This window comes from Meles meles, chromosome 20, assembly GCF_922984935.1.
Source record: "Meles meles chromosome 20, mMelMel3.1 paternal haplotype, whole genome shotgun sequence".
NCBI lineage: Eukaryota > Metazoa > Chordata > Mammalia > Carnivora > Mustelidae > Meles > Meles meles.
The window spans coordinates 45,960,636-45,975,252 of record NC_060085.1 but is presented as its reverse complement, the minus strand read 5'-3'; the positions used below and the strand labels follow the sequence as shown (position 1 = coordinate 45,975,252).

The following is a 14,617-nucleotide window of genomic DNA, read 5'->3' as shown; positions in this document are numbered from 1 at the left end:
CTTACCCCTCAGATTTCAGTGTCTCCCTTCAGTTGGCTTTTTAAAAGTAAACTCTATGTCCAACATAGGGCCTGAACTTACAATCTGGAGATCAAGAGTCATGTGCTCTACTGAATGAGCCAGCCAGGCACGCCTCCTTCAGTTGGCTTTAAGCCACCAGAGCCATGCCAACCAACATCTTAGCCCAGTCCTCAGATGGCAGTCTGTGAGACCTCTCTGTATGCCTAATCCTACTCACCATCTTGGTGAAATGGGCCCTTCAGCCATGGTGAGAAGGTCTGATTCCTGATACTTCTCTTCTACAGGAGGATTTCAGATTCAGAGTCTTGATCCAAATCCGAAGATTTGCTAGGTAGACTGTATTCAACTTAAACACACACAGACACACTCGCACACAACCTGGGATAAATTTCCTGTTTTAGGATCACAGTTTTCAAAAGTGTGATCATGGACCCTCAGCATCAGCATCTTCCAGGAATTTTTTTGAAATGCAGCTCTCCAGGCCCCACCCCAGCTACTATATCAGAAATTCTGGGGGTAGGACTCAGTAATCTGTGTTTGAACAAGTCCTCTGGGTGATTCTGGTGCATGGTTAAGGTTGAGAATATCTTCAAAAAACAATGGCCTTCTGATCTGATCAGTTAGAGCAATAGTTCCCAAACCATGCTGTTCACTGGATTCGCACCTGGGTCCCAGGCCCAGAGACTGAATTAGTTGATATGGAAGATGGTAAGGCATCAGGAATATTGAAAACCTCCCCAAATGACTGTCATCAGCAAAATCTGAGAATCGCAGAAATGGAGTTTGCCGGTGATTTGGAGGCTTTCTACGAGATTTTAATACGGATACTAGTTAACAACAACAAAACACTTCTGGTTTTGCTACAAACACTTCTAGGCTTTAAAAAAGCTTTCACATGGGATTTCTTAGTTTTGGCAGTAAACTGAATAATGGCTTACTCATCTTACGGATAAAGGAAGGCCTAGTGCCTTGTTAAAAATATCAAAGTGAGGGGCGCCTAGGTGGTTAAGTGCCTGCCTTCAGTTCAGGTCCTGATCCTAGAGTCCTAGGATCATGCCCGCATTGGGCTCCCTGCTCAGGAGGGAGTCTGCTTTTCCTTCTGCCCCTTACTCTGCTCCTGTTCTCTCTCTCACTCGTCTCTCTCTGTCTCTTTCTCTCTCACTAATAAGTAAATAAAATCTTTAAAAAATATATCAAATTGGATTTTGGGATCCAAGCATAGCTTTCCTTTTTCAGGACAATTTTAGTAAAGCTTCTGCCTAGATGACTATATCAGAGTAAGAAAGGCCCTTGTCCTCTCACTGGATGCTGATCACACTCAGCACGTTTGATTATTTTGTAATCTGGCTCAACGAGGCAGTTGAGAAATCAGACTGAGATGCAGATGAGCACTTGTGAAAGCCCCTGTGAAATAACTTTTAGTTTAGCCTTAATGTTTTCCTCATTTGAGAGCCAATCATCTGGATAAATGCCAAATTAACCAAATAATTGCTTAAGCCTGCACCTCACTTTAATTGGACCATCAGTTCCTTAATGGTATTTGAGCGTCCTTCCAGGGTCAGATGTCCTCTACCACATGGGCCAGGAGAATCCTCACAACACAGAAGCAAAAGACAGAAACTCCTCAGGGCAGAAGCTATTTCTGTTCCATTATACAGTCCTGGTAAAGTCAGGTCATAGACAAAAGACTTACTTGGTCTTCGGGATAGTTCCTCCCATTTCTTTCTTTTTTTTTTTTTTTTTAGTTCCTCCCATTTCAAAATCAAACTTAGTCTAGTAAACTAGTCATACATCCCCCCATCACGATCCAGGTAAACTGGACAAAGTAACAAAGTACCTTGCCTGTCTGGTACAAGTACTTGTCCTCTGTAAGAATGCTGTTGGCACCCTCACACACATTTTTTTTTCTGGCCCTACCTGCTCTGAGTGTTGGCTGCTTACCACCTCCAGCTGCCCTCTTCCCTGGGAAATTGGGAGGTTTTGCTTCATCTGCACCCACATCACCACCCCAACACCCACTGCTACTACAACCACCTAAGGGGCAGCCCAAAGATGGACTGATAAACAGAGATTTTAGAAAAGTCTATGTTCCTTGCTTCAGGTGGGAATAACTCTGAGACACAGTTATGATCTGGATACCCCCCTCTAGGATGAGATATGGGCTAGACCATGATCTTGCTCAGCTCCGTAATGGCCCCTTCCCTATCCTGCTTTCTTTTATAGGCTTTTCCTTAGAGAATACTCCTATAATGGCTCAGAGGTACCTTAATCCCTGCTTCTGCTTTTGGGGCCTTAGTTGTGCTCTGTCTTTACCTTATGATTATATATACAGCAGAACTATTCTAATTGGAACATCAAAGAATATCTCAAGGTTGGTGATTCAACCAGCAGTCCCCATCACCAATGATCATCTGAGGGGACACCAATACTAAAGATGAATAGAAATGCTGCAGTAGAAAATTAAAATTTTTACCAACAAGACACTTTTTTAAAAAATTAGGTTATATAGAAGATCCAAGTTCCCCATGATTATTAGACTCTATTTACCCTAATTCCAACACATTTTCATGAGTGGGAGAGAAGGATGGAATGATGGTATCACCCAGAGAATTGTACAGCCTCCCAGGAGTGCTGTAGGAGTACATCACACAGTCAACCTCTTCCACAATGTAGGTTAAGATAGGAGAAAAAGCCTGGGCACAGATGCCTTGAGGAACACTAAGCTATCAATGGTGATAGGTCAGTCACAAGCAAGGACAGTTCTATTTGATGTACTCAAAACCAAGCCTACTCTAATAGACTGACCTCAAGGTAAAAGTCTACGTTATTCTCCTAGCCAGTGAGTAAATCACTGAGCACCTACTTAATTATTTAACAGTTTCAATCCATTAAGTATAGATATGTTACATACACATTAAATACTTAGAACACATAAAATAAGACCATGGGAAAAAGCCTCTTAAAAATATGCTTCCTAACCATCTCTTATTCATGAGAATGTTATTACCTAGCATGAAAGGGAATCTCCTCTCTATCATTTGGGGATTCTGGTATTTGATCAATGGTTGGAAGCAACATTCTTATTTTTTTTTCTTCCTGATAATAAACTATCTTATTTTCATTGTGTTTCTTTAATCAATTCAAATTCACCATGGTTCTTAGAAAGGTAAAAACAAATCAATTATCTGATCCCAAAGAGTCAAACTATTACTGTTCTTTAAGAAACAAAGTGATTGGGGCGCCTGGGTGGCTCAGTGGGTTAAGCCGCTGCCTTAGGCTCAGGTCATGATCTCAGGGTCCTGGGATCGAGTCCCACATCCGGCTCTCTGCTCAGCAGGGAGCCTGCTTCCCTCTCTCTCTCTCTCTGCCTGCCTCTCTGCCTTGTTGTGATTTCTCTCTGTCAAATAAATAAATAAAATCTTTAAAAAAAAAAAAAAAGAAACAAAGTGATTTGTGGAATACAATTGTATTATAGCTTATCCAAGTGAACCAATATTAATTTACGTGTGTTTTTAAATAGTGAAATGTCTTCTCCCTCATTCACTTAAAATGAACTCCAGGGATTTACTCATTCAACACTTAACTGTCCTTTCAATTCACTTAGAGTATTTAATATGATTTTTTTGGAAGTGAAACGGGACATTAAAGAAGGACCTTCTAAATTTGTTATTCAAGATTCTCTAAAAATTGGTTCTCAATTAATTTTCCCATCTATTTTAAACTTTGCACATACCCTTTATATATTTGAATTAAAATTTTTAAAGTCATTCAGGATTCTCTATGTGCCAGGAACTGTCCAGATGTTTTATAACTTTGAGCCTTTGTTAAGGCCATCTCACTCTGATCTGGAATATTCCTAGTCCTCTTTTCTGTCTGTCCAAATATAAATCACTGTTCAAGGCTTAGCTGCCCAGCCCAGTCCATTAGCCAAACTCTCTTTCCTGAATTCCTGGAAGCCTTACTATTTTTACTACAGTTTGGCCTGTATCCTTTACTGACATGCCTTATTGTTCTCATATTCAACATAGTTGAAATAGAATGGTTAAGTAATTTCTCAGGCGTTTTCTTCTTATCTTCACTGCTCTGGCTTGCTGACCTTAGGGCACTTAAGAAAGGACTCAGATCAAGAATTCATTTGGAATTAGTGCCAGTTGGGAATGATTTGAAATAAAACTCTGTAAAAGAGGAACAGTGATTCCCAACTCATAGGCCTTGAACCCCAAGCAGGGGGAGGAGACAGGGTTTCAGAGAAGGCTGTGGGAGGAGTTATTTTAAGCTATTATATTCTCTCCACAAGTAAGAGTATATACATACATTTACATACATCTCATATACACTGCTATTTTCAGCTGTGGGTAGGTGCTCTAGATAAAAATCATTTGATACACTTTCTCACTTCTAGCTCTGCTTTTGGGACTTCAGTTATTCTTTCTCGTTACCCCATAATCATATCCCAGGTTTACAGTCATTTGTTATTATCAAATTTTCTTATTTTAACAAAGGGACCTACTGAATCTTTTTCTTTTCTTTTCTCTTTTTTAGAATCTTTAAAAATTATAATGGGGTTCCAAGAGTTGTAAATTGGTAAGCACTCACTTAGAGGGTTTTAGGACAATGTGATTCATTCATTAGATTATATACATCCTCAGTTTTAGCTCTTCTAACTAGTTGACATACAGTTTAACAGAAAACACTTCTTTTTGCAGAAAATCTTAAGTAACCTATCACGCTCAGTTTTGCTCCAGAAGAGTCAATTACAACAACAAATAATCAGATCTAACTGGGGCAGGATGAAACCATCGTACTTATCCCAGAAAAAGTTGGAATTATAGAGTTTATAGAGTGAGAGGTACATGTGCTTAGGCTTCCAAAAAGGTCAGACTTATAGTAGGGCCAAGACAAGTTCATGATTATTCTAGGAACACAGAATGCTCTTTAGTCTATTTGAAACAGGCTGTAGGGCCATGAGCTCTCACATATTCTTGTCTTTTTTGGGATGTTGGCTCAAGCTAAAGAACTTGGTGAGAAGAAAAGTCATGAAGTTTTCCCTTCCTTTTTAAATTTGCACAGGGAAGAAGTACATTTATCTTGGCAGCATCTTCTTATACATGTAAGCTCTACATGCTAGGCATCAAAAAGTGCCTTGCAGAAGAAAAAGTCAAGACTTTAAACTGGGAAAATCATCAGGATTTACGGAATCAGCTCCCTTTGTGTTCTGTTTTTCTCTTATTCATAATCTTTCTATTATGCTCTCCCTAAAAACTACTACTTAGGCACTTTAGATAAATTCTGAATTCAGAGTCAAGATTTTTTTTTTTTAATGGTACACAAGCAAATTGATAGCCTGGACTTATTATTTTTTTTTAAATGACAATAGGTTTGCCATTTCACTTAGCTTATACTTTCAATTATTTATTTACTTTACTCCTAATTTGTTTTTATTTTTAAAAAATATTTATTTATTTATTTATTTGAGAGAGAGAGACAGAGTGTGTGTGTGTGTATGTTCATGAAAGAGGAGAGGGGCAGAGGGAGAGCGAGAGAGAGACTCTCAAGCAGACTCCATGCTAAGCACAGAGTTGGATTTGGGGCTCCATCACATGACCCCAAGATCTCAATGTAAGCCGAAATCAAGAGTTGGATACTTAACCCACTGATCCACCCAGGCACTGCAAATAATTCATTTTTATAAGCGGTCTCTTAACTCTTTTATCATTTAATACATTCATTCATCCATTCCTACACTGATCATTGAATATTTACTGAGTGCATATTATGTGCTTCACTATTATAGTAAGTCCTGAGAATAAAAGAAGTAAACCAAATATGTCCTTGATACCATGGGAAGTTAATGTGCAATGGGAGAAAAAAAAAAAAAAGAAACCCAAAAAATCACATCAACAAATGCAAAATGCAACTGTGGTATCTGTTATAGAGGATAATTAAGAGGCAATATAAAAATCTGTAAGAGGCAAAGTTGAGTGAGGCACGGAACTAACTGTGACTTTCTGAGGAAGCAGCAATGGAACTTGGAGATGGAGAAAGGGAAGGAGTTGATGAAATGAAGAAGGAAAGGAAAATCATTCCAAGGAGAAGGAACAGTATGTTCCAGTGGCCCCTGGAGGAGGAGAGGATGGTGAGTGGTAAATATGCAGAACAAAAAAGTCACTATAGCTGAATAGCAGAGGAAAAGGGGTCACATGGTGAAAGAGACAGCTGGAGAGGCAGACCACTTCTGTATACTCTGGAAAATTCCGATGTGGAAGAACAAGATGCACTCTGCCAGCTGTTCAAAGGAATTTTCCAAAGCAAGTCAACTCTTCGTCCTTCCAAGCAGGAGTTTGTACCCAATCAGCATGATAGTAAGGCTCCACAGCATTTCAGAAACCGCTCACTTTAGAAGAGTGGCTGACAGAGGAATAAACATGGATGCTGAGAGAACAGTGTTACCCACTGTAAGCATCAGTAGAGGCTGATTTAGAAAGTGGTTGTATTGCTTGCAGAATGCATTACATTTTCTTGAGCAGTATCTTTACCCCTTTTGAGGGGTGGGATTGAACAATATGCTTAGCAAAACACATGTTAGTTTAGTGACCTATTTTTTTTTTCTTTTCAGTATAAAGACTCACCTATAACACTAAGCTCTGCGTTGGAAAAGATAACTCCGTGTTTATTCTCTGCCACACACTGATACATGCCAGCATCTGAGAGATTCACTATGGTTATGTTGAGAGTTCCTTGCTCAATTAGAATTCTATCCTGTGAAAGAAAAGAGGAACACAAAACAATGACCTTCTACAACAGAGACCTTAAGGCAATTTTGCTACATGTTATATCAAAGGGGCTTAATGAGAAGAAAATAGCCATCATATAAGCAATTTACATAACATGATCTATTTATCTGTCAAGTAAATTTGTGGCAGGTCAGACGCTAAATGGAACAACCTTGTACGTCAGTTGGTAAATGGAATTCAAATTGTGGACTCTGGAGTTCTCATTGATTCAATAATGAAACCATTCAGATTAATATCGCCTCTAAAGAAATTTGAAATTGAAATTTAAAAGTCTTACTCCGAGGCTTTGTGCGAACTGGGGGTGGGGTGGGGTGGGGAATACAACCAAATTTACTGTTTAGAGTATTAAAACATTCAGATTATGAGCAGACAATACTTTGAAGGTTAATAGAATTATAATCTTCTTGGAGAAGCAGAAAAAAAAATTTCACATTGGTTCAGGTTTACTAAAAAAAAAGTAGGTATTAATAATTTAAGGTTCCTTCACTGTTGCTGTCAGTGGCACCATCTTTTGGTGGTCAGTTGGAAGAAAGAAATTAGTGTATTAAACAAAAGACTATTTTCTTTCATTTGTCAGCCTGAGGATATATAACTTGAATTATCAATTTTCCTAAGTCCCAGAAAGGATCTCCTTCTCCCCAGGAACCTGCCATTTAAAAGAAATAAAATAAAGACGTACTGGTTTTCTATTTGCCGTAGGGTTGTGATTTAGCTGGGCGGGCACCTTACTAGGCGTTGATCAAATCTAGATATCCATGTTCCCTCACATTAAATAATAGGGAGAAAATGCCTATTATCTACTCTACACTGTAGTGGTTTGAGTTTGGCTTTTATAATTGGGAGAATCATGGAATCAGCAGGAGCCCTTCCAGGGACAGGAGAGGAGTATGTGACAGGGCAACAGCCCCCTTTCTGCTTTGTGTGCACTGATGACCCACCATTGCTCACAGCAGGCACTTTTCACTGGGTTGCCTGTGATGGAGGAAATCTGAGTATGAAAAACTGGCTCTCAACTTGGGGCCTGAGGAAAATGTCAAATTTCAGTGAACATTTGAGTTCAGTAGGAAAATACAACAAGAAAATTAAATTGGATGCAATTGTTCCTCATTCTAAGGTCCTCCTTATCCTCCCCCTTGCTTCATTCCAAGCTCTTTGTCAGGATCTGCTCCCTCACAGGGCATTTCTGTATTATGTCAATGTCCCCTCTCATAGCAGATTCTGTAGTACCTTCCAGATTCTCTTTCAGAACCAAGGCACTTGTTCTCTCTGGTAAGTCTGATGACTGCTCATTGCTGCGTCTTTCTTTCTCTCTCTCTCTGGGAAGTGCTCTTAACTGAAAGAACTTCCCAAATTCAATGACTCCTCAGTGCATGGGGTACAAAGGCAGGCCTCCCTTTGGGGCAATGTGGGAACGGCTTAAGGACTTTCTGCTCCAGTGCGCCCTCTGAAGGCCTCTGTTGGAACCGCACCACCGTTTAACCTCTGCCTAGTCTGGCTTCTCTGACTCCACAGGTTAAGCTCTGAGAGCTTTCCCAGCTTACTTCCTGAACACAAAGCTCTGCTTCAGGGTCTGTTTTTAGAAAACATTCTCAAAGATGGAGAGTGACTCCTTCAGGATTTCAAAGAGCATTTGAATTTTTCTTCCCTTTATGTCATATCCTCTCCTCCACACCCCTCTTCCTTAAGATCTTATCTTCCATATAACCAATTCTGAAAATCTTATTCTGGCAAACTTTGCCAGTTCTGAATCCAGCAGACATTTAATATTTGGAGGCTGGCTCCATTCTTACTAAGGATGGATGTGATCTTAGACAGGTGTTTCCTTGTCTGTAAACTGGGCATAGCAATAGCACATACCTCATAAGTTTCCTTGTGAATATCAGATGAGACAATGAGCTTAAAGCGGCAAGATCAGTTAGCACTTGTTAAATGTTTGAGAAGTACACCTTCCAAATCCTTTAAACATATTATTTTAACCTATTACGTCCCCTCACAAAACAGTCTGCATGGTTTTTATTTCCGTGGTTATGTATTTCTAAAATTTCCATTTTATTCTTTTAAAAAGTCTGTCTGTTTATCTCTCCAAAATATCTTTTTATTTTCATGGACAGGATTACTTCATGCAACTCTTTCAGCACCCGAAACAGACTCATTCCTTTTGCTTTATTAGAATATTCTATAGTTGGTTATCTTTCTAAAAAATAAATTTTTGCTTATGTTTTGGAATATTGGTTTGCAGGCTTATTAACGAAAAAGAGTTATTTTTCTTTGTTTTATTCCTGTTCACAGTTTTGTGGCTCCTCTACCTAATCCCCTGGGCCACCAGTCTAGAAACAGATCTACTCAAGGATTCTCTGAGGTCCTGATCTGTGAGGATACTCAAATCACTGCAGCTCTCATCCTAGAGGCAGCGGGAGTCAGAGCCCAGGAGTTCCCACCTCTCGTGTACCACAGTGTCCTGTTATGCCAGGCAGGTAATAGGTTTGACTGCTTCTTTTACTGGATAGCAGCAGGTGGGGAAGATCCACACCGTAAGTCTTTACTGCAAAGATACTGTATCCTGTCTCCAAAGACCATATATTTTTTTAAGCCTGAGCTCTCAGGTACCACTGCCTGTCCTCAGGCCTACTTTCTGGTGCCTACAGCCCCAGGGATCACTTTTTGTTTTTGTTCTATTTCTGTCGCATGGCAGATGTTAATCTTACAATTGCATAGGTCATTAGTACATGTCTGGAGGCAGGGTGGGTGTTTTGAGGGTGATCGTATTGGACATCACATTGTCCAGAAATCTCCATAGGCAGAAGAGAATAACAAAACCACATTGAGATGAGCATTTGTATGCTGAGAGGTCTTATTCTCTCTTACCTGGAACATACACAAATTTGTATCTTAGCACAATTACATGGTTCAGACTTGCTGCATAACTTACTAATTGTATAGCCAAAGATGTTAACTGGTGAAAACCAAAGGTTCTATACAGAAGCTTAATTAAACAAGGCTGAAGAACTGGATTTATGTAGTTTCTATGTATCCGTTGCATTCACTTCCACTTTGTCCACTATTAATAATATTTGATTGTTTATAATTTTAGAAATAAAACTCATCATTTTCCTGCTTTCGTAACAACGAGGCCACAGTAAACATTATAGTCAGTAGCAAGACACAATTATCATCAGTTGGCTTACCCGAGTTAATAGAGGTTCACCATTTTTTAGCCACCTGTATGTAGGTTTGGGCCTTCCATTTGCTTTACATTCCCAAAAGACATTTTCTTCTATGGCCACATGTATATCATTTATTTTTTGAATCCAATTAGGTTGAGCTATAACAGTTCAGAAAGCAAAGAAAATATGTATATTCAGTGTATGTTGAATCTATTTTTATCACATGCAATCAAGAGATAGAAGTAGGTTTATAATAAAATTACGTTTCCAGATGTTTTGCAAATTACAAGACTGGAGAAGAGTTCAGGGGGTACTTTTAGAAGACAACCCACTCTATGTCCAACTTGGAAAGTCCTGTTTTTGCAGCCCATGTGGCTGGTCTTTAAATTGCGAAAGGCAGAAAATAAAACTAGCACTGCCATATGGCAAAATTAACTGTCCCTCTCCCCCAAGCATCTATTCTTTTCTTTTTTTCCTTTTTTTGTGGGAGAAATATTCCATACTGTCCCACCATTTTTGGCTAGGCTCACGTTTTCCTAGATACACACTACATTTCCCAGATTTCTCTGCAGTTAGAGGTAACCATGTGACTATGTTCAAGCTAAAGGTACCTGTGTAAAAGTCATGAAAGCAACTTCCAGGTTAGTTCACTGAAAGATATTTGTCCTGGACTCTCATTGTCTCATACCAATGATGGGGGGAAAAGGGACAGTTGCAACAGCCTTAGGCTCAGAGAGAAAAGCTACATAGGATAAAAATGCTGGCTACCCATTCTTGGACTTTGAATGACCTGGTAGAGCAAAGCAGCCCCACTCACACCCACCAGCTGATTTTGGGGGAAATATGTGGAAAAGAAATAAACTTCTTTTTTTAAGCCACTGTATTTTTGGGTCTCTCTGTTACAGCAGCTTAGTCTGTCCCTAAATATACTTTACTCCTAAACATTATATAGATAATTGTGTAACTTCTTTCTCCTTCTCGACTACATCATTGTTTATTATTGACTTATTTCATATTGATAGAATGTTATACACAAAAGTATGGCTCCAGGATTCCTAATCGCTGAATGAGTCCTGATTTTTACTGAAACTTTCTTAGGAAATCAAGTCTTGCCCACAGTCTAACAGGAATTCAAAAACAGCACTTAAATCCCACATCGCACACTGCCCAATACCACTCCCATCAACCACATTATGCCACCTTTCTCATGCTTCAGTTGAAGTCACACTTGTTTCTCCTTATTCTCAATAGATATAAAGACCACCTTAATTCCACATTCCATGTCTTCACAAATATCAAGCCTTGCCAAAAGCACAATTCATGCTATTGTTAACTGTAAGGGCAAACGTATTTAAGTAGAAGACTTTTAGCCCAAAGTTCATGAAGAAGAGAACCACAACAATCATTCTGGAATATTTTCTTCTCACAGGGCATTTCTATAGGGTAATGCCTACTAATATAAACCTAATAGTTAGAATTTTTATTGGTATTTAATTGGCAGGTGCTGCTCAATATTCATAACATATCTCTTAGCTGACTTGACCTCAGTATCTTCATTTAGTGAGGCTTCAAAACAGCTATACTTTAATTCAAAAGGAAATTATTAGTGTTGAGGCTAAGCTGTCTATCTTACCTACTTACTAATAAACAAAACTAGAAAAACACTCCACAAGTCATTTAACCAGCAGAGGTCTCTAGGTCCCTGAATAAATGTTGCTTTCTCCTTTTAACGTCTTCTAGCAATTGCTTGTTTTTCAAGGAGCAAAACACAATTTTACAAATCCTTTCCTGAGGGGGATGATGCATTGCTGCATATGACGGGAGGCTGAAAGGGTCGATTTTTAAAAAAAAGTTATAACATCAACAAGCATTAACTTGAACGAAAGGTTATCACCTTCATCCTTGAAAGAGCTGCAAGTCTGCCATTGTTCTGTATCTTCCTGCTGCTAATGCAAAGGGAGCTCAAAAGGTAGATACCTTTTCTGTTCTCTGCTTGGAGAATTTGATGTGTAACGCTGATAGGGCTAATGGCAGTTGTGTGCCTGATTTCACATTCAACCTGCTGAATATTTACCCCCCACAGAGCCCACGAAAACAAAGCAAACAGGAAAAGCTACAGCAATCTATGTGGAATATTAACAACTAAGCCAAACTTTTCAAAGAGACTGAGGGAAAAATAAATAGAAGGGCAAATGGAACTTGGGAAGCAATGTCAAGTTGAAGTTCAAAAAGGAAACATCAAAACCACGTGCAGAGACTGAGATTTCAATGTCATGGATTTCCTGTAACGCTTAGGCTTATTCATCGCTTTCTCTCAAAACTATAGAGAGCTTGCAGCAGTAAAATCTTGCCATCACAAAAAGGGAGATGGGGCAGGGAAGGGAGGGTCTTGAGAGCATTACAAAAAGACCTTGCAAAGTTCTAACTAATTACTTCCATGGGTTCATTTTGTCTCTTCCAACAGGGCTGTGGAGGTTAAGGTGCTTGACAAGAATGCTCAGTGGTGGTTATTTGTGCTGGCCCAGGTGAAATCACTCCTAGAAGCCAAAACTGAAATGATAAAACCATATTCCTTTTGAAGTGAACACCTGGACAAGGACCCAGGATTAGGAATGGAATATCATATTATATAAATGGCAAAGAAGAAGATAATCTTTCTTTTTCACATGCCAGTTGTAGATCGATAGGGCAAAAGCCCACACAGTGAAGACTTCTGCTGCCACTCATTTAGATGGGATGAATCAGATCTAAGTGGGGTGAGTTTCTTGTGTAAAGTCCTGTGTCTGATGGAAATTGTTTTCATCTCTCCATATCTCTATGGGTCACCTAGTTCTAAGTCCTTGAACAGCAAATGGTCCATTTTGGTGCATGACAGAAAACATGGTTTCCTGGGGCGCCTGGGTGGCTCAGTGGGTTAAGCCTCTGCCTTCGGCTCAGGTCATGATCTCAAGGTCCTGGAATCGAGCCCCGCATCGGGCTCTCTGCTCAGCGGAGAGCCTGCTTTCTCCTCTCTCTCTGCTTGACTCTCTGCCTACTTGTGATCTCTGTCTGTCAAATAAATAAAATCTTAAAAAAAAAAAAAAAGAAAACATGGTTTCCTTGGGTGGGTGGGGTAGGAAGTGGCTAACACATATGGGCTTGTGGTATTTATTCCTTGGTATCTAGTTTCAACTACGTTTGATGGTGCCATGCCTAAATGATAACTCTATACAAGGCCTGAATAGGTTGATATAGCACTATTATTTCAGAAAGGATATTTAAAATGCCTTTTCAGGTAATATATGTATATCCCACATATTAAACAGAATTAATCACCTCCACTTATTAAATCATCCATTTTGGTCATTCATGTTCTTTCAAGGTTTGAAATGGAATAATCCCCACTCTAAAACATAACAAGTCTTGTCCTCTAGCTACAAATTCAAATATAAAGTTAAATGATTGTTTTGGATTTGACCTGTGACACTGTTAGTCTCTTGGATAGATGAACAATCTTTACATTTCAGTCTTTTGTGCAGTAACTGCCAGAAATGACCTGAATCTTTGTGTATTTCAGACACTGGAATCATGTAAGCATCATATCCAATAAGAATTTAACTGCAGAGGGACAGAATTTGAACTTCGTGGCCAAACAATTCTCAAAGGAGACATCTCTGATTCTCTAAAATCAGACATTTCTAATAGGAAAAAATGCCATCCTGAGCCTTAGAGCTTAGAAATTAAAAAATGTAAAAGAAATGGTATGCTGAAGAAAAGCACTTAAATTACTATTGCAAAGATGACCCAGTAGCCATTTGAAATTATTTCTGGTTTCTTATACAGTCTTAGAGAAAATGAATCACCTCCAGGGAAGCAGAGCTTTGGCTAACAGTGTTTCAGAAGTTTGCTGATAGTGGGTTTTATGAACCTGAAGACAATTACTATCTTCAATTTACCACCTCTGTGTATAGTTGTTATCTCCAATCTGGAAATTTGGATTGTTGACAGAATCATTGAGATATTGTCATTATCTCTGCCTTGAATTCAATGTTTCCAGTGCTGGCACTTGAACTATTACTCATTTTGAAACCATACTATAGAGTCTTCTAACTTATCACTACAGTCTCCTTTTAAAGCCCCGACTTCTCATTTGCACAAGACATTGAATGAAAAGATCAGCTTTACAGAAATACTTGTATTGTGTTCTAAGTTACGGTACCTCTTTAATCTTTGCTTAGCCCTCATAATCTCCCATCTTCTGACTTCAGTCTCTCATCCACTGCACACACAATGGCAAGCAAGTACCCTAATATGGGGGTTTTCTAATTCAATTCTGTGAAGTTCTGAGGGTTCTGGGGAAGTATTGTCTTCAACTAGAGAAGCCTTGCTTTGTTTTAAATATTTAGAATTTCATGTAAAAAACAAGGGACTCGATGAATAAACAACACGTGCACTTTGAAAAATACTATGCTGAAGCCATGTAAATCTTGTTTTGTCAGAAGCAGCTTGGATTTGAGGCCTGGAGAATGAAAGCTTGTCTTCTCATTTAAATTGAGGTGAGGTTGGACTTGACAGTGTCTGAAGTCTGTTCTAACTTTAATACGCTAAGTCTTGAGATTGCATCTTGAATCAACTGAACTCTCGAATCTCCTGGATTCA

The 14,617-nt window shown here is 39.1% G+C and overlaps 1 protein-coding gene across 3 annotated transcripts in view; it reads right to left on the bottom strand.

Moving 5' to 3' along the window:
- Nucleotides 1-14,617, bottom strand: part of CNTN4 (contactin 4) — a 961,173-nt gene that overhangs the window by 141,952 nt on the left and 804,604 nt on the right. For all 3 annotated transcript variants that reach the window (XM_045992257.1, XM_045992258.1, XM_045992259.1), the window contains 2 exons: nt 10,001-10,137; nt 6,651-6,780 (listed from right to left, as the gene is read on the bottom strand). In XM_045992257.1, the coding sequence (XP_045848213.1) occupies nt 6,651-6,780; nt 10,001-10,137 (267 nt within the window). The remainder of the gene's footprint in view (nt 1-6,650; nt 6,781-10,000; nt 10,138-14,617) is intronic.